General features: G+C 40.7%; 1 protein-coding gene across 22 annotated transcripts in view; it reads right to left on the bottom strand.

Moving 5' to 3' along the window:
- The window catches only part of KALRN (kalirin RhoGEF kinase), a 501,553-nt gene that overhangs the window by 73,184 nt on the left and 406,512 nt on the right, over nucleotides 1-21,857 (bottom strand). For 15 of the 22 annotated variants that reach the window (XM_081188021.1, XM_081188031.1, XM_081188017.1 and 12 more), the window contains one exon: nucleotides 11,977-12,223. In XM_081188021.1, the coding sequence (XP_081044147.1) occupies nucleotides 11,977-12,223 (247 nt within the window). Of the gene's footprint in view, nucleotides 1-1,985; nucleotides 2,178-11,976; nucleotides 12,224-21,857 lie in introns of those variants that run through there. The other 7 variants (XM_081188025.1, XM_081188027.1, XM_081188026.1 and 4 more) reach the window with 2 other exon arrangements.

The raw sequence follows: 21,857 nt of genomic DNA, 5'->3' as shown, positions 1-21,857 counted from the left end.
TAAAGTGAAACACACTTTGAAAATTAAAGACTGCTTATGACTTATTAAGTTTGTTAAAGGAGATCTTATAAGATTTTTGCCTTTCTAAATGTATCTCAAACTACATGCATATGTTGGGTGAAAAAAGCACCCATGGATGGTTATAAAATTTGTGACTATGCAGTTTCCTAGCAAATACATGAGACCTATGAAGAAAATTCCTCAAGTGTGAGTAATAACAAAGCATTAATATATACTGTCTGTATAGTTCTGTATAACAGGCTAGTTTTATAGGCTCAAATTGCTGATGGGCAGCGGTTAAGGCTAAGCAACAGTGCCTAAGGCCTCCTAGGGAAGTGGTCCTATAATTGGAGAAAACATAATGCTGGGGAGGAACCAACTCAATGGGATTCTATAAAAGAGATAAGGAACCCAAGAATGATTTCCATAAAGATCAGGCAAGGTGAAACATCCACCTTATCTTGCATAGGTAAATGGGCTTGATTTTAGGGTCATTGTTATGGACCTGCTTGCAACCACCAAGAGATCCTCACACATGGAAAACCATGCACAAACATTTGCAAGAGAGTACTATTTTTCAGCTGAGAGGCAGAGGTGAGAACTGAGTTTCCCCCCAATAGGTGATAGTTGTCTAGCCCTAAGAACACTGCACAGGCAGTTCCAGAAACTGTCTCCTTTCCATCCGCCTGCCTGGAATCCAGAAAGCAATCTGTGCACAGAAGCTTTTTGTCCAGAAAAAGCTTTTCTGCTGGACTGAGCAAATGCACTCTCCTTTTCAATCTCATTTGTTCATCTGTAAAATAGAAAATAATGGCCTTTCTCACAGAGGCCAAACCTATTAAGTACAATACAAATACCAATTATCATTGTTTACAACAAGCACTTATGACCATTAGAGTGATTATATACCTTCTTGCTATAGAAAACCAAGTCAGGAATTATACAAACTACATAATGTAGTTAACACCTTGTCATCCCACCCACTTCTGATGAATCTTTTTTAAATGCAGACTGAAGTCACCATTGTCTTTTCCAGGAACACAGAGAGAAAATGAAGAACCCCCACCCCTATTACATTTTGTCCGAAGTCAGCAGAGAGGTTTGGAATTTTGTTTATTTATACACAGTGTTTACCAAAGTATTTTGAATCTGCAATCTGGGGGGGGGGGGGCCCTAATGGGAGGGGAATAAATGCTTTCAGAAACACTGTAGTTCTTTCTCACAACTCCTTCAGCAACAGTTTGCTCTTATCGGCAAAGCAAGGTCACAAAGTTGTCTGCAGAAAAACTATGAACTCTGCTCCACCCTCCAGCACACACACTTTTTATCTCCAAGTTGGTTCTAAAATACAGCCCTGGTTCATTCAATCATTACATTTGTTAGTTTATTAGTATCGAACAGTATTTCTGGGCCTATCCTATCTTTACACAGAAGCATACTCCACTGAAATTGATGGGGTTTACTCATCACCAAATGCACAGAGGGATACATCCCTAAAGTCAAATGAACATATAGAGTGCATAGGCATGTAGACAAGAATTATAGCTCTCAAAGTTGTGGAGTCTGTTTGCACTTCCTTAACCAGCAGCATATGCTGGACAGAAACCTAGAAAGAAGTCTCTCTCTCCTGGCAGAAGACATCTGAGGATATGTGCAAACAGAGATACGGAGTTGAGTGACAAGTCAGCAGCAACTAGAAACCACACACATATACCACTTGGGAAGGGTGGTATACATCAACATGCTATTTTTATGGCAGTTTCTATATACAGTACAGCTTCTTCCTAGCCCCCTTAGGGAAAAATCTTGAGCACCCTTCAAACCCCAGCCATATAGCAAAGCCAGGGTTACGCATTTCAAGTTTAATATCCCCAGAGTTAGGAGTAGCAAACATTTAGTTTGGGATTTGAACAGCCTACCCTCTTCCTCCCAGAGCTCCAATGTTCAAACGAGAAGCACATCCAGTTTAGTAGCCGGCTACCAACCTCTGCACGCTGGGAAACAGCAGCAACACTTGGCGAGGAACCAGCCCAGGCAAGGCGTGCTGGTATAAGCGTGCCTCCCACCCTTCATTCTGCCTCGGGGGTACTCATGGCAACCAGGCTCCGCGGAATCCACCAGCTCAGCTCAGCGCAGCACACTCACACCAAAAGTATCTCACCGCAGAGTAAGAAAGAAAACTACCTTCGGAAAAAGAGGCGAGCAGAGGGAGGAGCTCTCTGGAGACAGGGGCAGGGCCAACCCCCAGCTGGTGCTTATCTACTTTGGCCTGCAAGACTGGCTCGGAACACGATTATGCAACGCGGACGAGCGCGTAGGAGGGAGGGAGCGAGAAACGCACCTACTACGAATCGCGACGCTCTCCTCTGTAGCCAAAACATTGCACAAGGACTTCTTCCGTCTACTCGGAAAACAAATGACAACCTGTCCTTGGGGTAGACGTTGCAAACAATTAAGTAGGCAGTATGTCACTTTCGATTGCGCCAACTTTAAATAACAAAAAACCCCATGTCTGCGACCATCACATCTGTGGTATACTGCAATTAGCTCTCTAAAGATAGATCTTTCTTTCTTTTTTTCCCGTCCGCGAAAGCGGGTGGGGAAAATCCACAGGTTTCCTGCCCGCTTCTTCTTAGTGACGGCTCTTTTATTTTTTGGAGGGATCCCGGTCGATCAATCAGCTGTTATTGCGAATTCTGGTTACAGCTTGTCGGTGGTGTGGACGGAGAAACCGCGGGTAACCAACTTGCAGCTTCTTGGTTCTGGCGCTGCCTGTTTTCTCAGCTGGCTTCTGTGCAGAGTTGCTAACTAGCCAGAAACAGGCTGTGTGTGTGTGCCATTTTTTTTTTTTAATGAAACTTTTTAGGGCTTGAAGCTGCAGCCAATCAAACTTCAGGGCGGGGGCCGTTACTGGGCCTGGTTCAACAATTAGCAAAGAAGGAGATATCCAACAGGTTAAGCTTTCCCCCAGCTTTCAGATGCAGTGATGAACGAAGTTTCCCCTTTCCTATAGTTTATGGGGCTGTTGGACTCCAATACCCATCAGCCAAAATGGCCAGTTATTTGTTATGATGGGATCTGTAATCAACAAGACCTATTGGACCACAGGTTCCCCATTCCTGCTTATTTTAATGGCAGAATGGCAGGGTCCCTGAGAAATTTGGCAGCCCTGGTTGTATCAGCTGTTTGTGAATCACATGCTGACTCTTCTCCAAAGCACAGTCCTTCCCTTCAGGAGCCACTTACCCCAAGGCTGCTTATAGCATATATATTAAGATAAACATTGAGTTGAGAATGCATCACTTGGGAATGTTGCAAGAGATAAAACAGAAGGCTTATTTTAAAACAAACAAGTGCAAGTGTAGCCAATATAGGTTTTTATTTGATTTACAGTCACATAAGGTGGCTGCCTTATAGGAAGTAATTCAACTGACACAGTTCACCAGCGCAGATAGACTATAACAGGGAAAACTGCATCTGCTAAGTTTCAATATGCCATGGTGCAGCTGCTAAAACAAGAACTTTAATCAGGAAAAAGAAGCAACATGCCTAATTATTGCTGCATAATAACCAGAAATTCAGCAGGTGAAAATGTTCATGCATGAAATGCAAGGCTGAGGAAAACTTCACCTGCTGTATTTCTGCCTGTCAATGCAGAAGGGCTGCCAATAATAAAAAAGGGTAATGTAACCATTCTGAAGTGAGCTACACATGTCTGAGTAAGCTTCTGATGTTGTGTTTCAGTATTTATATAACCCTAGTGTTCTTGCTTCCAATTTCAGAACAATAGTTTGCTACTGAAGATGTTATATGTCATAATTCAGTTCTCAGGAATAATAAATCGACTTCAGTGGCACTAATAAGTAGGTTCATGACTCAATACTTTCAGCAGTGGTTTGTGTACAGTACCAGAGTCCAAAAGGGTGTGTGAGTGACATCTTTAAGCAATGTCAGGCTTGATGTTTTAGCAGGGAAACTCAGCCTTCACTGTGACTCCTTGCCACTCCCTTCCTTGTTTGTTCTTCAAGGTAGCTATTTTATCTATTTGAAGAATACCACAGAGAACTGTTTGCTTTTCTTAGTCTAGTATGGTGTGATGCTTCTGAACTATAAATTCCTTTGGAATGTTCTTAATAAATAGTGGTATTATATTAGGGCTGGCAGCTTCTTTGACCGGCCCTGCTCTTGTGCCTTTAACAGCAGCCTACTACTGGGAAATGAGGCAGGTGAAGGCTTTTACTGCCATGGAAATAATGTGATGAGAGAAGTTCCACCTGCTTAATTGAGCCTCTCAGCCTGTTGTTAAAATCCCAGGAACAGGGGATGGGAGGCGATGTTTCTTATCCAGTGTATCCAGCACATGGAAACCCACCAATCAATAACATTTAACATGCATGCCTGATGCATCTGGGATTTTATAGAGACGTTTCCAAGCTGATAGTAAAAATAAAAATAGGGGTTTTTTTCACTGCTTACACATAAATTTGAACAATAAAGTGGTAAAGGAACACCCTGATAGGTGCTGACTGGAGAGCAGCTACATAGTTCTTTAAAACGGAACCTGGAACAGTTGAAGCATTAGGATTTAACTGTGTGCAATGAAGCTCAGAATGGATGGACCCCAAGTTGGGGAGCAAAGCAGTTTCCTTCGCATAAACAGAGCAGTTGCTGTCTAGTTAGCACCCACTCCTTAAGTGTCCTGTAGGTTGTCCCCAGTACATGCAAGTAGTTGGTAAAGCATGAGACTCTTAATCTCTGGGTCATGGATTCAAGCCCCACATTGAGTAAAAGATTCCTGCACTGCAGAGGGTTGGACTAGATGACCCATGTGTACAATAGTTTTCTTTGGTGGTTTTGAAGGCTGGAGATTTATTGGTGAAACACAGAAGCACAATAGAATGAGAAAACGAAGGATTAAATCATCACTTACTGCAACAGACAATTATTGATTTGTGTTTGTAAACAATGGGAAATCCTTTACATTTGCTTATCAACAACTGAAACTTATTGCTTCAGTGTACATTAGAAACATACACAATGCACACCCACCCAACCACTCTGGTAGGGCGGGTTATGTCTTTAACAGAAGTAGCATTGGCAAAAGTAAGCAGGTGAAAGTTTTGTTAGCATGGAGATTATGTGATGGGGATGGCTTAATATTTTGAATTTGGCCTTTTCATAGATTTTAAAGCTCTGACAGGGGGAACAGAGCTGGCAATGCTAGAGTGTTCTTTTGACTTTACAGCACATCACCTTTCCGCAAACCCTCCACAAGCAAATCTCTCAGGAGCTATTTCAGCTCTTTGACAAAACGTGATGTTCTTCTGAGCCACCTAGAGGGCATTTCTATCCCAACAATAATCATAGAACAAAGCTGTCCTTTATGATTCTGTCTCATGCCTGTATTGAAATCAGTTGTGACTTGCTTCCATCTGAGCAAGACAGGTTGTGACAAATAACGTGCCATCTGTTCCACTCAAAGATGATGATGAAAATACTGAGGTTTCCAATGGAAAGTTGCAATAAAATATCTGCCTTAGCAAAATATTTATTCAACTAACCAAATGCAAATTTCCCACCAGCCTTGTTTCTCCACAGCTAAGGCAAAAGAGAGGCATAATGGACCATTGTCAGCTTTTGAGGAAGTATACAGGTGCCATGAATACCAGAGGGAACATAAAGGAAAGGCAAAATGGTTTCTTTGAGAGTAAGCAACATTTTCAATAAAGCTAAATGTATTTTTTTTTGGCCTGTGGAAACATTCCAATGATCACTTGATTCCTCAAATTATGGAGGAAGAAGCAAACCCTAAAGCAGGCAGGTTCATGCTATATTAAACTTCAGACCCACAGTTTCTGGAAAATAAACTAGTTACTGGAAGAGCAATCTAACCAAACCTGCTGTTTTAATTTTGAAACAGACATGCTGCTGTAGTACTTCAGGGCAGGGAAAACCACTGCGTTATTTTTGAGTCTTGTGTGAATACACAAGTATCAAGAGGTAAGAGTGGGGATTCGGGTAATTATGACTACAATGTTGGGATACGGGTTAACTGTAAATGAGGATTGAAAAATCCAGCATTGTCTGACACAACATTAAACATACTGCAAAGAATAATGGATGATTAAGAGGAAATTTTCAACAAGTTACTCTCCTCTCCTTTGTCTATATAACCATGAAAGGACCAGGAGGCCTGTGTCACACTACTTCCATCTAAATACTCTACAAACACCAGTTTTTTAGAGCACCAATGTAGGTTTGGATCAGAAGTTTGAGAATTTTGCACACCTGCATTCCATATCAAAAAGAACATATGTTTCTTCTTATGGAAAATGGTAACTGCTAGCTTAAGCTTTGTGGCTGCCACTGTAATCTACAGATAAGTGGACACTCACATATTAATAATATCAGTATTACAGAGTTTTTGACTTTTAACTCCTGATATTAATGTGACTGGCTAAGAACCCAAATAATAACTAAGCAGCCCACCAGTCCTGGACTTTCTGATGCACTATATATAGCAGTTTTTACCAGGTGCATTGGTAGATTATAGCCCCATATTATTAAACTGCATAAAAATTACATATGCTAATTTATATGCAAAGATACAAATTTAGACAAACAAAAACAAACCCTGTCTCTTGCTGTCAGGGCTTGCTCTGAGCTTTGAAGTGCAAACAGGATTTTCTGGACACTGTACACTATGTCAGGGGCAAGGAACCTGTGGTTTTCCAGATGTTGTTGGATTTCAGCTTCCTCTAGTCTCAACCAGCATGGCCAGTGAAAATGGGAGTTACAGTCCAGCAACATCCAGAGGGCCATAGGTTTCCTGCTGTATGTGGCCCACTGTCCCACCTGAAATCTTTTGGTTAGAACTGCTTATTTACATAATTAAACTACAACAAGCATTATCAACATCTAGCATGACTTCTCTCTGTCTCAGTCACCCACCCATTCCCACTCACCTCTTTCCCTACCCTTACTGCATGTGCCCTGGGTAAATTCAGATGATGGGTGGGTAGGTCTAATTGGTACTGTGCTTTGCCTAACCACATTGTAAGCAAATATTTTTAAAAATACAAAATGCATAAAGCCCCCAGCCCACAAGCTAACAGTGCAAATTTTATCCAGTTGACAGCTCACAGTTATACTTAAGAAAGACATGAGATGCCCTTTGGGCAGGATAAAACCAGTTGCTTCCTTTCTGCTGTAGTCTTTGTCATTTAAAGACTACTGCTAAAATACATTATGAAATTATCAAATGAAACCTCATCATGGCTCACATGGTACTTGAATTCTAGTTAAGCCATGGATAATTTTTTATCCCTTCCTTTTCAGAAAATAAAAGGACACCTTCTGTTCCTCTCTAAATAAACTCTAAGTTTAAAATAGAATGGTACCAACTCTGTTTCTTAAAATAGTCTTTCCTGTTTTATTACAGAATTTACAGAGGAAATAAAGAGCCTGATGAATTGCCAGTGGTGCTTCTCCAGGGATAACTTACTACCGATTAAAGTCAAGTGACTTTAATGATACATTTGGTTTGCCAGTTCTGGTAAACAAATGTAAGTCTAGATAAGCTTGTGTGCTCAGAAACAACGTGACTGTAATCTAAAATATACGTTATAGACAACAAAGCTTCCAAACCGTCTACACTGGAAATCTAGCCCTATCACAATACAACCATTTTAATACACTTTTCATTTCCCTAATATTCTGTTCATAATATTGCTTTAGGCAGTGAGGGGAAGACTAATATCATCAGAAGCACAAGTGGCAAAATACATTCCACTGAAGCTAATGACAAATTCAAAGCAACTAGCTCTCCAGTTGTTGGGCCAGAGGGAACTGAAGATAATTGAGTTAATTTAATTCACTTAATTAGAAGAAACACAACCACCTATGATTAAGCGCCAGAAACAAAGAGACATCATGAGCATGACATGTCCAGTCCGAACATAGCTGCAGGTCAAGAATATAAATCTCATAACTTTTAGATAAATAGGTTATACTAAGTTATTTGATTCAGATAAATAAATTAAGCCAGGTGCTACAACACAGAGAAGATCTGAAAATGTTGGTTGTTGAGCCTTTCCAAGAGGAATCTGTCCTGGCATTTTAGCACAGTAGATCCATCAAATTTCTCACATTCATCTGTTACATGCTTTCATATAAAGTATGGCAAGAGGAAAGGCAGATCACCTTTGGTTTTAATGAGGCTAACAGCCTGATCCTATGGCTCATCATAGCTGCTGGACATACAGTATCTTATATAAAGATGGTGGGACACACCACTTTCTTTTACAAAAGTCTCCAGCCTTAACTTTGGATTTTAGCGCAGGAGCTACAAAAGAGGGATGTTCCCACTGCTCATAGGTTGCCCTCCTCCACTTTCTTATCATTAAAAGACGACTTAGTCATGCACATACTCATCTGTGGTAAGAATCACACTTGGAGGACCAAACAGGAATTTTTTAGAAATTGCAACAGTACCTTTCAGGCTGTGCCACAAATGATTATGAGGGCAATTTGGCTACTAAACATTTTTCTGGGCTACTAAACATTTTGCAGGCTCATTTGTAAGGCCTTTTGTGACTGTAAGCCAGTTTTTCGCAGAATGAGTTTCCTGCTCAGCACTTGTACAGTGGATATTGCTCCATGAGTGAGCTGGCTCATTAGCTTTAAAGCCAGATTCTTTGGCTCAAGCTTCTTAGAAAGTGTAAACACATGATACTTAAGCTAAGAAAATCTACAAAGTGTCCTGCTACTAACACCTTCAACATGACAAGTTTTATTTTAAATAACTTTCTTTCTTTCTTTTTACTCCAGAGTCTGCAGGTTAATTCATAATTGCAATGGTAACATAAATAGGTATGTCAATTTTATGTAACCACTTCCTTGTACTATGTCAATTTCATGCTAGATATAGTACTATTTAAATGAAAGGAGTGAAAAAGGGAGGTGTGTTTTACTTGGCTGGATGGATAGCCTGCCTTCCATCTATGGCATCTCTGCTATCTGCCACTTCCTTTCCAATTCGAATACAGTAAACCTGCAATTTACATGAATTCAGTGCTATTTTTATAGAAAAAGAGGTGTTGGAACTCACCATTAACACCTCCCTTGTTTTCTTATAATGACAATGGTGCCCATCTGAGAGGTGCCAGAACTGGGTTCTGGAGTTCAGGCTGAAAAAAAAGCCCTGCCTGCATTTAACTTGTGTGCATTCAGCTTTACTTGCATGGCAAAAAATAAAAAATAGAAGTAAGGAGCAGGAAGGGGCAGGGTTCCAGAAAAAATTACTTTGGCAATCCTACCCCAATGGGTTTTGACTAAACATGATTTTGGATTTAGATATGATTTTTAGAATGAGTTACCAATAACTGAGAAACTAGAAAGTTACTATAAATATAAAGTTTCTATAAATACTATAAATGAATAACTAGAAAGTAACTAGAAAGAAACTATAAATCAGGAGAGCCCTCTTGTGAGAGGAAAGAGTAACAGCATACTCATACTTCCGGAGGCGGCGCCAACGGCAATGGCGGTCTCCTTCTAACTCGGAGGGAGAAGCTCTGCGGAAACTGGGTCTACCGCTGCGGGGACCCTTTCAAAAACCGCAGGTGGGGGAAGCCTGCAGCTGTGGGACTCGGCGGGCGCTAGAAGCGCCCCCCCAATTGGCAAAGGGACCCCGCGAGGGGTTCCGGAGCAAGAGCAACAGCAAGAGGGTGGCATGGGTTAGATCACAGCAATAGTTTTTAGGAGTTGAAAAATGCTTTTAACAGTTGAAAAAGGCTCTGCTTTTTGTAGATGCAGTTTCCTTTTCTTTCACTGTGTAGAACTAAATGGTGTAGAACTAAATGGTGAAAACATTCTAGAAAAACTGTAAATGCCATATTGGTAGTCAAGATAACCCTGAGACTAATTAGCAGTTGCTGCAAGAATGAATTGCCTATGTTTATGTGCTTGTTTTGATATATGCTAACCGGCTTGCTTTGATGCTATGCTTCTCTGTAGGCTTAGGGCACTTGGTTATTGGCCTAGGCAGGGGAGCAATCTAAGACTTGGAGGCTTGCACCTATGCCTTCATTGGCAGGCAGTGTTCAAAACTCTCATTGTTCTAGGGCTAGGCGCATTTTGCGACAGGGAATTTCATTAGCGCAAGCAGTTTCTGAGCTCTGAGAACAGTATTGCCCCTAAGATTTCAGATTAAAACTGTAGAGGGGAAGGAAAGGAGGACCTTTTTCTGCCTCTCCACTTCCAGCTACTCTCTGAAAACTTAAGAAGAGACCCTCTTAAGAATATAAGGGGGGTGGGCAGGTGAAAGACTAGACCATGTGAAAAACGAACGTAATATTTTAGCTTCAGTTCATTCATTTTCAGCTTTGTATTCTTGTTATAAAAAAGTGTGTCTAGACATTCTATTGTTGTACCCATAACCTAGGTTTAAGGTGCCATTCAGCTCCTAGCTTTCAAATCTAGAATGCTTGCTGTTTCTGTGTCTGTCCCAAGTCTATAAAGGCAGCAAGGCTCTGCAGGCTGTGTTGTAAATTTACACCTTTTTTAAATAAAGCACCAGAATTGATCACTTTGGCATTTTTGACATCCTTGTTTGGTATCCCTGCACCAAACCAATTGCATAAGCTCACCATTGGGCCTGTGGATCAGATTTTGGACCTGTGAAGTAGATTTTTAAGCAATACAAAAAAATGTGCAATCTGTTTACCAGAGGTGAAAGTGGAATAAGTGCATACATCACAAGCAGTGGCTACATACCCACCATGCATTTAAAGTACATGAAAAGCATACACATGCCACCAAGAACCCTGGGAACTGTAGTTTACTCATCACAGAGCTACCATTTCCAACACCCATTTAAAAACTACAGTTCCCGGTATTCTTTTTTTTTGGGGGGGAGGGGTGCTTTAAATGCATGGTATGTATTGCATAGTGTGTATTGAGCCTAAGATCCCTCCCTTTTATAGAACAAATCCCAGAATGCTGAATGCCTTCTTCTGTCCCTTTGTCTAGTTTTTAGATAAATTTCTAATTACTTAGTCAATATCTTCAGAAAAATGCAGACAGTGAAAACTGCCTACATTCTTCTGTTTGCCTGTTCACTAAGATTAAGGGATGTCAGTTCTTTTCACTACTTCTTTTCACTGCCTTTGCTTCTCTGTTGACACCTGGCTCCAGAGTAATAGTTGTTTGTCTCTGTTACCCTCTTCCCTGAGGTTTAAGCATGTTACTTGCTTGACCTTTATTGGGTTTTTCTTACTCCACTTTTCTGTCCATGAACACACGAAGTGAATTATAACATTTAAAACAATATAACATAAAAACATAAAAACAGACAATATATGACAGCAGCAAACGAAATCCAACTAGGCATTCTCCACCTAGACTATATTTGTGATTGTCCAGCTCAGGCAAAAGCCCAAGGGTTTTCTTAGAAGAAATGATGCTAAGGTGAATTGCTTAACAAAACTATCCTTCCCAGCTAACTGCTATAATGTGATAGGACTCAGGTGCTTTAGGTATTGCTTTTTGGATCACCTGATCAAAAGTTTCAAAAACAGAAGTTTGGTGCTTTATTTTTAAATATTCCCCCAATTTATTTTTTTAAACACCCTTGAAAACCCTATATACTGGGAGAAGGTGATTTTCGGAATGACTCAAAAGCCATCCAATCAGCATTATGCAGAGAAGGAATTGTTTTATAGCAGATACAATGTCTGGCTAAACAGTATGTAATTGGGTTTCCACTCAAGCAGGAAAAACAGGTCCCTTCCTTCCCCCACCCTCTCCTGGCTGATGCAGGTGAAAAGATAAGTATGCACATCAAAAGTGCAGATAGCACACTTCCACAGCAGGCTGGCAGCTCAAATTATGAAAATCTGTACTTTTATCTTCCCTTCATTTTAGCTACTGACATAACAGAGGAGGGAATATCAGCCCTGTTCAATTTCTGCCTACCTTTTCCTGAAGGAAAGAAACAGTCCATCTCCACACTGCTCCGGGAATGTGAGATACAGAGAGCACTGCTGGGGACCAGCCCTTCCTGAGGAGGACTCCGCTCTGTTGTCCGTACCAAACACCAGCCGGGCCTTTCACTTGGCCTTTCCAGTAACTCCACTGTTTGCCCCACCTGGATACTCAGCTCACTACTATGGCTGGCTATAAAGTCTTGTAGTACCACAGTTAGTTCACATCCTCCAGACAGCTGTAAGGGGAGAAAATTGAAACAGAAAAGAGGAAAAGTGAGTCACCTACAACAAGGCACAGGGAATTTTCATATAACATTGGCTCTTGTAATGAGAAACATAGTTCAGTTTAATAGTTTCCACTGTGGATGCTTCCAATATGTTGCTTCAGATGGGATTCAGCCACATACCTGTAGGTCAAAGCAAATGGGACTCATACAGCTCTCAGTCAAAAGAGTGGGAGGGCTCAGTGTTTTTTTCCACTGTTAAAACCAAGTAGGTTTCACATCCTGGCTAGAGCTCAGACATGGGGCAACAAAGCACAAAACAGAGGTATCCTTGCTTAAACATATGCCTGGACTAGCCTTCCCTTTGTGGTTAGATGCTGTTACCATCTGATTCTGATTACTATATGTTAAATCTGCCTCCAAGAATCTCTCATCTCTTTCCTGGGAAAGGATACTTTATTGCAGGATCACTAGTTTTTAAAATGATGGAGCCCATGAGACATCTACTACTCCCCACGGGAGGGAAAACAATGATTATTATTATCACTGTTAGCTAAATAGTGCCACCAGTGTAAATGGTGCATTACAGAATTAAATAAAGCAGGCACTTGGTATAAGAGTTTGCCATCTAAGAATTAGATGAAGGAGAGAAAACAGCAAGGGAGTGCTGGAAAAGGCAAAATTCAGAAACACATTTTATAAATGTAATTTATGCAACACCTAAAACACGGTGAGGAGGTAATGCTGAGGATCTCCCCTACTATATTGTTCAATGGTACATCTATAAGGAGGCAAGAGTCCCTTCGTGTACCCTCGCCTCTTCCTCTTTTAAGTTTTTAACAAATGTACAGGGTTTTTGACTGCAAAGGAAGAGCAGTCTTTTTTAAAAAAAAACAGGAAGGCTAAGACAAATCTGCATGGATACGAAGTGGCAGCCAGTGTTCTGTCTATATTTCTGTTCTGCCTTGTTATGTCCTATGGTTAAAACAAAAATAACATTAAATATAAACTTTCCATAAATAATAGAACTGAAGCAATGAAAGGAAAAGGAAAAGTCAATCTAAGCCCTTACAACAAGATAATATATTTTACACCATAATTACTCTCAGATAGATGTTTGCAACAGCAAATATGGTATATATTGATTTGGGGGGTACATATCTTCAGCTCTAATGATAAGCACTGTTGATGTCTGCAGTGCTGAAGTGTGGTGTGCTTCAGCCTTTATTATTCTCTTACCAGTCTGTGTGTAGCCTACAGGGACTAACTTGCAGCCCTTCAGTTGTTGGACTGCATCTCCCAACTACTGGCCAAGCTGGCTAGGGCTAATGGGAGCTATAGTCCAACAACCTCTGGAGGACCACAGGTTAGACACCCCTGGTGTAGTCCACACAGCTGGCTAATGATAAAGGTAATGGCTGTGCCATTCAAGAAAGGTCTGCCTTTGGCAGAGACCTACCTAGGGTCCCTTACATCCTTGGCAAGGAGTTGTATTGGCACCCCCAGCAAGAAGCTGTATTGAAAAGAATCAATAGCCTACATCCATCATGTATGATCTAGCTGAGATTCTTGCATTGCAAGGGGTTGGACTAGATGACCCTGGGGTCTCTTCCAACTCCACAGTTCTATGATTCTAAGTTTCACTGCTTCCTTGTTACTCTTTTTACCAAATCTTGGCAAACTTTTTCTTTCTTTTTGGCCTGTGTCTATGCTGTTTGATGTTCACAATAGTTTAGGGCAGGTACTGTTTGCTCAGCATCCCACTCAGTTGCTTCTGGATTCCTGATCCATGTACCCAACTGCATAAGGATGTGTTTACTGACTGCTCTCTCTCCTTCACTATTTTCTGTGGATCTTCCCATGAAAGGTCTTATGCAAAAGATCACTCTGTAGCTGGGTGAGAAGGAATGTAGCAGAAGATTGATTAGTCCTTTATTCATAACACTGACTAGGTATCATTAAGATCAATGTTTTCTTACCATTTCTACAGCAAATGCACTTAAGATCTTGTCTCTCTGCATATATTACTTCCCATCTTCCTTAGCCATCCCCAAAAGCTGAAGGACTACCAAGGAACAAAATGGCTCTCAAACTGTGAAGCCAGTATAACTCCCTGGGGAGCTGCAAACCAAACTACTTCCTGACCTATCTTTATGCCTAGAGGGGTTTTTTAGTGCTTTGATAGTATCTGGAATTGGCTGCTAAACTGGTCCTTGGAATCAGCACAGAGCACATTCCTCTGTGAACAAATCCCACTTTTGTTGCCCGATGGTGCTGGGAGGCTCGGGGGGATGCTTGAGCAATTTGATCTTTATGAAATCTGACATGAACTGAGCTGATCTGTAACTCTGGATTAATATGTGGATTGGAACCCCATTATCAACTGAACTTCACATTTCTCTGACACAGTGCTTGTCTCAAAATTCACCAATATGCATTTTAAAAATGCACATTTTGAGAGATAATATGGTTAAAATTAAGTACTTTAAGGAAAACATATTTAATTATGCATTAAAATTCACAGATTAATATGGAAATGTGATGGAATGGATTTCTGAACGAACACATGTAAAAGTGACATAGACAAGAAACAGACCTGAGCCACCCATCCCTAGCCTCGTATTTTCATCACAGACTTGAAACTTCCTTGGAGTGTATATCTAAGGGATCATAAGGCACCCTGAACAAACCAGGATGTCCATTAGCTTAGCTGGTTTTAGTTGCTTAAGTTACATTTTTTGAAGACTCTGTAGTAGTTACATGGTGAACTATGAGTTTGGCTCATTCATATGATTTCAGCATAGCAAAAAATACTATGACTGCCTTGACATACATCAGAGTCAAGGATTTCAATGTCATAATTTAGGATTGCATGGGTAATAAAGGTAGTTCATTTAAAAAGTTGAGAGAATCAGGTTCAATTCAACTCCTTTAAAAGAATATAGTCTGCATACAATGCAACACACAACCACTAGATGTCCATATTTGCTGTCTAATGGCAAACTGGATGTCTGCATCAAACTAGACTGTTTTGGACTGAATGGTGGGGGTGTGATACAAGATATGCCCGGACAGTGTATATGATGGTCAGTTAGTAACTGACAGCACCAAACCAAAGCTTTAAAAGTACCCATCAATTGCTTACAGCAGTAAGGCTGGTAGATGTTACAAAAGCAGAGGAAAACTTTCTCTAGATGCTTCATACAACTTTTGGAAAAAATAACGTAAAGATTCAAAGGAAAGAGGAAAGTACCCTTAAATGCTGAGGGGAAAATTTACAAAAAATAAGCGAAGTCAAGTGGCAGAATTCCTAGAAATCTACATGACCACAGTGACATCAAAGGCATAGCATCTAGCTTTCTACAACAAAGCCTTATAAGCTTCATGATCATTCCTAAAATTGCATATTTTGGATATTTTTGCAAAAATTAAGTGCTTATAGCAATGAAGAAAGCTTTGAGAAAATGGATGCAATGTCGCTTAAAAGCTCAACAAGTTTTTAAGGACAGTGTAAGGTTTCCCTTGGCTAAGGGGCACAGGCGCCTTCCTTATATACATTTAGGCACCAGGCGAAAACATTCCTCTTCAACCAGGCCTTGGGCTGATATTAACATCGTATTCCCTTTTAAATGTGCTTGTGGGAAGAGGTGGGTTTATTGGTTTGTGGCTCCCCCATTTTTATCATGTAGTTTGCATTTTCATCTTGTATTTTATCCAAGATCTATGGATGAAGGGTGGTACACAACTTGAATGAATTAATGATTAAATGAATGAATATTTTGGGCAACCAGCAGGGTTTCCATTTTCTGGTTGCAGCTTTTGGCATTTTGCTGAATTCTAGATCCTCTAGTGGCTTTGTGGGAAACTACTCTTATCTAAGGAACAGTACAGTAAACTGCAAAAGCCTCCTCATCAATTATTTGTGACCCCATGCCTCAGACAGGGGCTAACACAAAAATCAATTTCTGACATAGCTCCTGTCAATAACTTATTAAACTCTTAATCCTCTGAAGTAGCGAAAACCGCTTGGGTCAGGGGGAGAGCACTCCTGAACTCTGGTGCTTAAGGAGCATTTGTATTATTTGACCCTCATATATTGTTACCAGGCAGAGACTCTTTGTCCTTTTCATCTTTTTTCATTTGTTAAAATGTCACTTGAGGTAGAACTCAAGCTATGGCTCCATCACAGTGGGAGTATAGCCAGAGGAATTCCAATGAAGTTGATCAAGGACATAAGGTTGCTTCTAGTGGAGCTACTTGCTGGAATAACTTTGCAACTGCCTCCCTCTATATTAACAAATGTATAATACTGCAGGTTTGGGGCAGTACAATGTATTAGATTAATGATGAGGCAATCCTATGGTCTCTTATGTTGGAGAGGGAGTTCAATGTCAGATTCCCCTTCCTTGTCGCTGCCACTGAAGCCTCCAATGCCCCGGCCCAACTGATGTGGGTGCATGGGGAAGGTATGGGAAACCACTAAGATCTGAAGGATATAGTCATCCCAGTCCCCTTACATGCCCCTGTAATTCCTAAGCATGCCTAAATCTCCCTTGCTCTCTCCACTGTTCCCAATAGGAAGGAAAATATAAATTAAATAAATTAAACCCAGAAATGGACAAACACAAGATCATTCTTTTGTCCATTTTTCTGCCCTGTTGGCTCAAGTAACTTCAGTCTCCCCACCAACCTTAGGACTGCATTGTTAGTGTTCAAAATGGAATCATGCATGCAAGTTATCTAGAATCCTCCTTCAAAAGGAGTAGGTCAAAAAGATTAGGTCATATCCATCATCCTTGACCACTGACCCTGTTAGACAGAGCTGATGGGAACTGTAGACCAGCAACATTTGAAGGGAGTACGTAGTTCAAAGGACAACATTTTTTAAAAGCTGTCCTGGGGTATGTGTGTGTGTTTGTTTGTTTTCAGTAACACTGCTAAGATAGTTCTTAGCAGTAACTTCTATGTTTAAAGACAATTTGCCACTGGATACCAGTTGCTGAGGGACTGTTGCCTACATGACCTGCTTGTAGGCTTGCCAGAAGCATCAGGCTTTCATTTATTTGTAACAGAATGCTCAAAAGAGAATTTTGAGTTCAGTGGGGCTTTCTCCCCCAGGTAAGTTTGTATAGGATGACAGTCTCCTTCTCCAATGTTAATCCAAGTACTGTTTTATAATATGCATTTTTTTTAAAAAGGCTGCAAGTTAATACTCACACATATGCGTGAGTAACATCGGATAAAAGTCAAGCCTTGAGAATATAATATTTCTCAGGTAAATGTGTTGGTACCATTTCCAGAAATATGTTTGTGTCTCCTTATTTCTGTAATAAATTCCCTCATTACTAAGTTTTATTCATTTTCTTTAACAGCTTTTCACAAAGCGACCACATGTTTGCATTCAATAAAAGGAGGAGGGAACATTTATGTGAACCGGAGCAAAGGCAAACAATAAAAGGGTTGGGAGAAATAGGTAGCTGATTTAAGAGCAAATATATAAAACTGGGAAGGAGAACATGAGACCTTCCAGATGTTGTTGAACCCCTGCTCCCATTAGCCCCACCCAGAATGGTCAATGGTAAAGGATGATAGGAGTGGTAGCCCAACAATATCTGAAGAGCCATGGGTTCCCTATCCATGCTGTAGAAACACAGGGAAATTATCACACTGTTGTGGAGTGCAGTTAGATTCACAATAAAATCAAGAACAGGGAAACACAAAGTGCTGGTTCCACTCTCTGCTGCTCCACAATGCTAACAGAAACTGGTAGAGCCTTTTAAACTACAATGATGTGCTTCTTACGTCAGTCCCATGTGGAAAAAGATACTTGATTTTCCATGAGGCACCTATCTGTAGGTGGCATGCCTCCTTTATTATTGTGACGCTCAACTCTCTGCAATATTATACCGTTATGTTTGATCTACGTACATCAATATGGAAGACTGAGCCAAAGAAAAACTATAAAAGATGATACTCCAGTCCTAGACTTTCTTTTTCCATATTTAAATATGGAAATGTAAGGGGAAATATTTCCATAGATCTGGACTGTAAGCATATATATTTGCTTCTAGTTCCAATCATTGCTCATAATGACAGAGTATTATTCAAGTCCATCACAGCAATCAGATTAACCACACCTTTCCAGTAAGCCTCCTCCATAAAACCACTGGATGGGCAATACTGCACTATCCTGTGAAGGGGTTTTGTTAAAATATTGAGAGACTGAATTAGCACTACTCTCTTAAAGAGACATGTTTCTTCTATAGTACAAACTGATTTTATCTATTCTTTATGTAGGAAAAAATTGGTTAGATTAGGGGAAAAGCTCGAGAAATTCAGAGCAAGGAAACACTGTTAACACGCAACAGCAAAATTCACAACATTCAACACTACCAGGATGATTTAAACAAAGCACACATCTTCACTGAATATGAACCAAACTGCCATTTCTGTTAGGAAACTTCTGCCCATCAGGCTTGGATGAAAGCCAGTTTTAGTCACTATGAAATTCAGAGAGCAGAAAAGTGAGAAAGATAGAGAATGATGATTAACTTATGTCTACAACCTAGGGTGGGGGTGGAAAACGGAGTCCTGTCAACTCCTCTCTCTCCACGTGTTGAATTTAAACTGCACATTGTTCAGTATTGTTGTGATGCCCACCTGGGTGAATAGGAAAGGGCAGGATGTAATGTTCTCTGTGCAGTTTACAAAAAGTTTCCTGCGTAGTTTTATGAGTTGTATTTTCCCTCCTATTAAAACAGATGGCACCAGTCACTTTTGTCCATCCCTGCCTTTGTGTACCAGGCCAGAGAGCTATCCAAACATTTGAATAATTAAAGCTACTCCTTTATAAGCAGAAAAACGTCCTCCTAAAAATGTTCAGATATATCTTATGCAGGAGACTGGGATGCTGCCAAAGGTATTTTTGCATGATATCTTATTGTCTTTGTATGGACACCCACCCTGTGCCCTGTCAACATCACATTCCCCTTCTCTGTTCCACATTGTTGACACATCTTAAGTGATCCTACACAGCATGTAGCTTAACATGCAGCGATTGTTTCTGTCACCAAGCCTATATGCATAATGTGTAGGAATGGTAACAAAAAACGCCACTCCATGATGAATCTCCATTTTTCTTATAATGCATTAGATCACTTACCATGTGTTGATAATGTGGAGGCAGGGAAAGTGATGGATGTCCAGATATGGGGTAAGGGATACATGCTACAGGGGGAGAAGAAATCATACAAATATGCTATTTTGGGCAGCATCCCCGCATTCCACATTAAACACAGTTCCACTTTACTTAGTTTTATGAGGCCTCATTGATTTCTTGAATACAGAAATCTCAAAATACTTTGGGATCCAGGAGCTGTTTGAATTAAAATAAATATGGACTTGTGAAACCTCCTTCCTGGTCTAGGTCTCTTAGGTAGGAAAGAAGGATATAGGAGGGAGGGAGAGATTCAGTTGGTTTTGTTGCTGCCAAAGGAGAAGAGAAAATGTCCAGATAATTATGGAATCATTGAATTGTAGTTGGAAGGGATCACAAGGGTCATCTAGTCCAATCCTCTGCAATGCAAGAATCTCAACTAAAGCATCCATGACAGATGGCCTTCCAACCTCTGCTTAAAAACCTACGGTACGTATATGTATGGTCCTTTAGACCAAAAGAAATCTAGTTGTTTTACAACAGGTGGAAGAGACCACAACAGTAACTGGAAACATGCAGTTATAGTAGCTGAAAGAAAATCTGTTTCTCTGTGTTTAGATGACATGCACCTTTTAGTGTTCCAGATTGCTTGGGCAGATTGTGGCACAATAGGAATCCTTAATAGACAACCACATCTACAACCTGACTCTGCTGATTTTTGGATTGATGTAGGCAGCCTGTGCACATACATGCGCTACACAGCTTGGGATGATATGCTTGCACAATTTGTAAATGTTCTTTAGGAAAGAAAGGCTTTGCAACTACGGCCCTAGAATAGCAGCTCATTAAGATTATCATGGAATTGTTTTAAGGTTGGGGATGTCCATATGGCATGATGCTTTGCTACTTTTTCTTCTTTTACGCCACATATTGCTGTAAACATCAGACTAAGATAAGGAAGTCTGTGTGAGCCTCTCTTGCAAAGTCCTCAGAACCTTTAGCAGGAAGCAAATAATAGTTCATGTTCAAATACTATAGCTTTACATTCAGATTGCAACAATAAATGAAAATGCATATGTTGCATTCAAACTTTACACAATTCAGTGAAATATTGGAGAATGGCGAAGGTGACCAGTGAAATACTGGGGAAAACGAAGTCATGTGCCACCTTCAGGTTCTTAACTAAGACTGAAGTAAATAGCAAATATGGAGGAGCAGACTGAGAGGTCTTGAGGACCACATTCAGTCCCTGTGCCCAAGGTTCTCCAACCCTGCACTGGTGGCTATACTCTGGATGAGGGTAAGCTGGTACCTCAGTAACAGTGCATATGTACGAGGCCTGTCATTTGAATACATAAATCATAGGTGATCAACTGAGTTTTAATGAATTTTAATTTGCATATATTTGCATCTAAAGTAGCAGGTCAGACAGAAAAAAATGGATTATTTGTTTTTAGATTATGTACACATTTGTTGCATCAGGCACCCTTTGTTCTTCTAAGAAGGCACCTATGGATTTTTAAACATATCACATAAAATAATTGTTGAAAGAATTAAAATCTGCTCCCTGATTAATTGGAAACAGCTTTTCAATTTGTCAAAAGTTTTTAACTGATTAATTAGCAAAACATGGCATTACTGGTGAACAGCCACGACACTCATGTAGTAACAGACTTACAGGTGGGTCCCCACTGCCTTATTCGGCACATAGCATTTCCAGATTGTCTCAGCTGGCCCTTAATCACTTAGTCACTGCTCCTAATTAAGACTATGGACAGAGCAATGTTAGAGGGGGAGGGGAGATTCCATAACAGAGGAAGCACCACTTTCTAAGCCTGTCATGACCTATGACCTTGCAGTACATCATGGAGGGCTCTGATGAGGAAGATGTTCAGACTGCTTCCTTGGGAGAACTACAAGTGCCTTATTGAGGGCCTTCCTATCTGGAAGACAGAGCTCTGACTCAGAGGATGAGTCCCTAGAAGAACCTGTCTCCCAACCTCATAGAAGTCAAAAGACTACAAAATAGTGAAGAGCCTTTAAACAGCCAGCCAGCTGCTCCAAGGAACTACCATACTCCATGTCTTGTCAGCCTGTATAAGGCTTCAGTTAGCTCTAGCTCCCAGCAGAAATGACATCTCCTGTAGCTGCCTGCAGAGGAGAACACTTCAGCCAACACAGCCCCATTGGAGCTGTCAGAGATCCGGTTGCTGCCTGCCCAGACCTGACTCGGGCCTGACAGTAGGCAAAGCCCTGCTGGGCCCGTCAGTGATGTGGTATCTTTTCCACCCTTTTCATCTCTGTTTTATTCTTAAAATCCCCTCCTTTGGTTCCAGTGCATGAGAAAATAAATCTGCCAGCATAGTATTTCTCCCTTCTTGGGGGTATGTCAGGGGAACAGGAGGGATTTTGATCCAGTGGATCAAAGGTCTCTGATTCACCCCTGAAATGCCCTTTTTGTTTTCCTACTATTGTTAGAGCACCACAGGC

This window comes from Podarcis bocagei, assembly GCF_964188305.1.
Source record: "Podarcis bocagei genome assembly, chromosome: 1".
Taxonomy (NCBI): Eukaryota; Metazoa; Chordata; class Lepidosauria; order Squamata; family Lacertidae; genus Podarcis; species Podarcis bocagei.
This window is presented reverse-complemented; position numbering and strand designations above follow the sequence as displayed.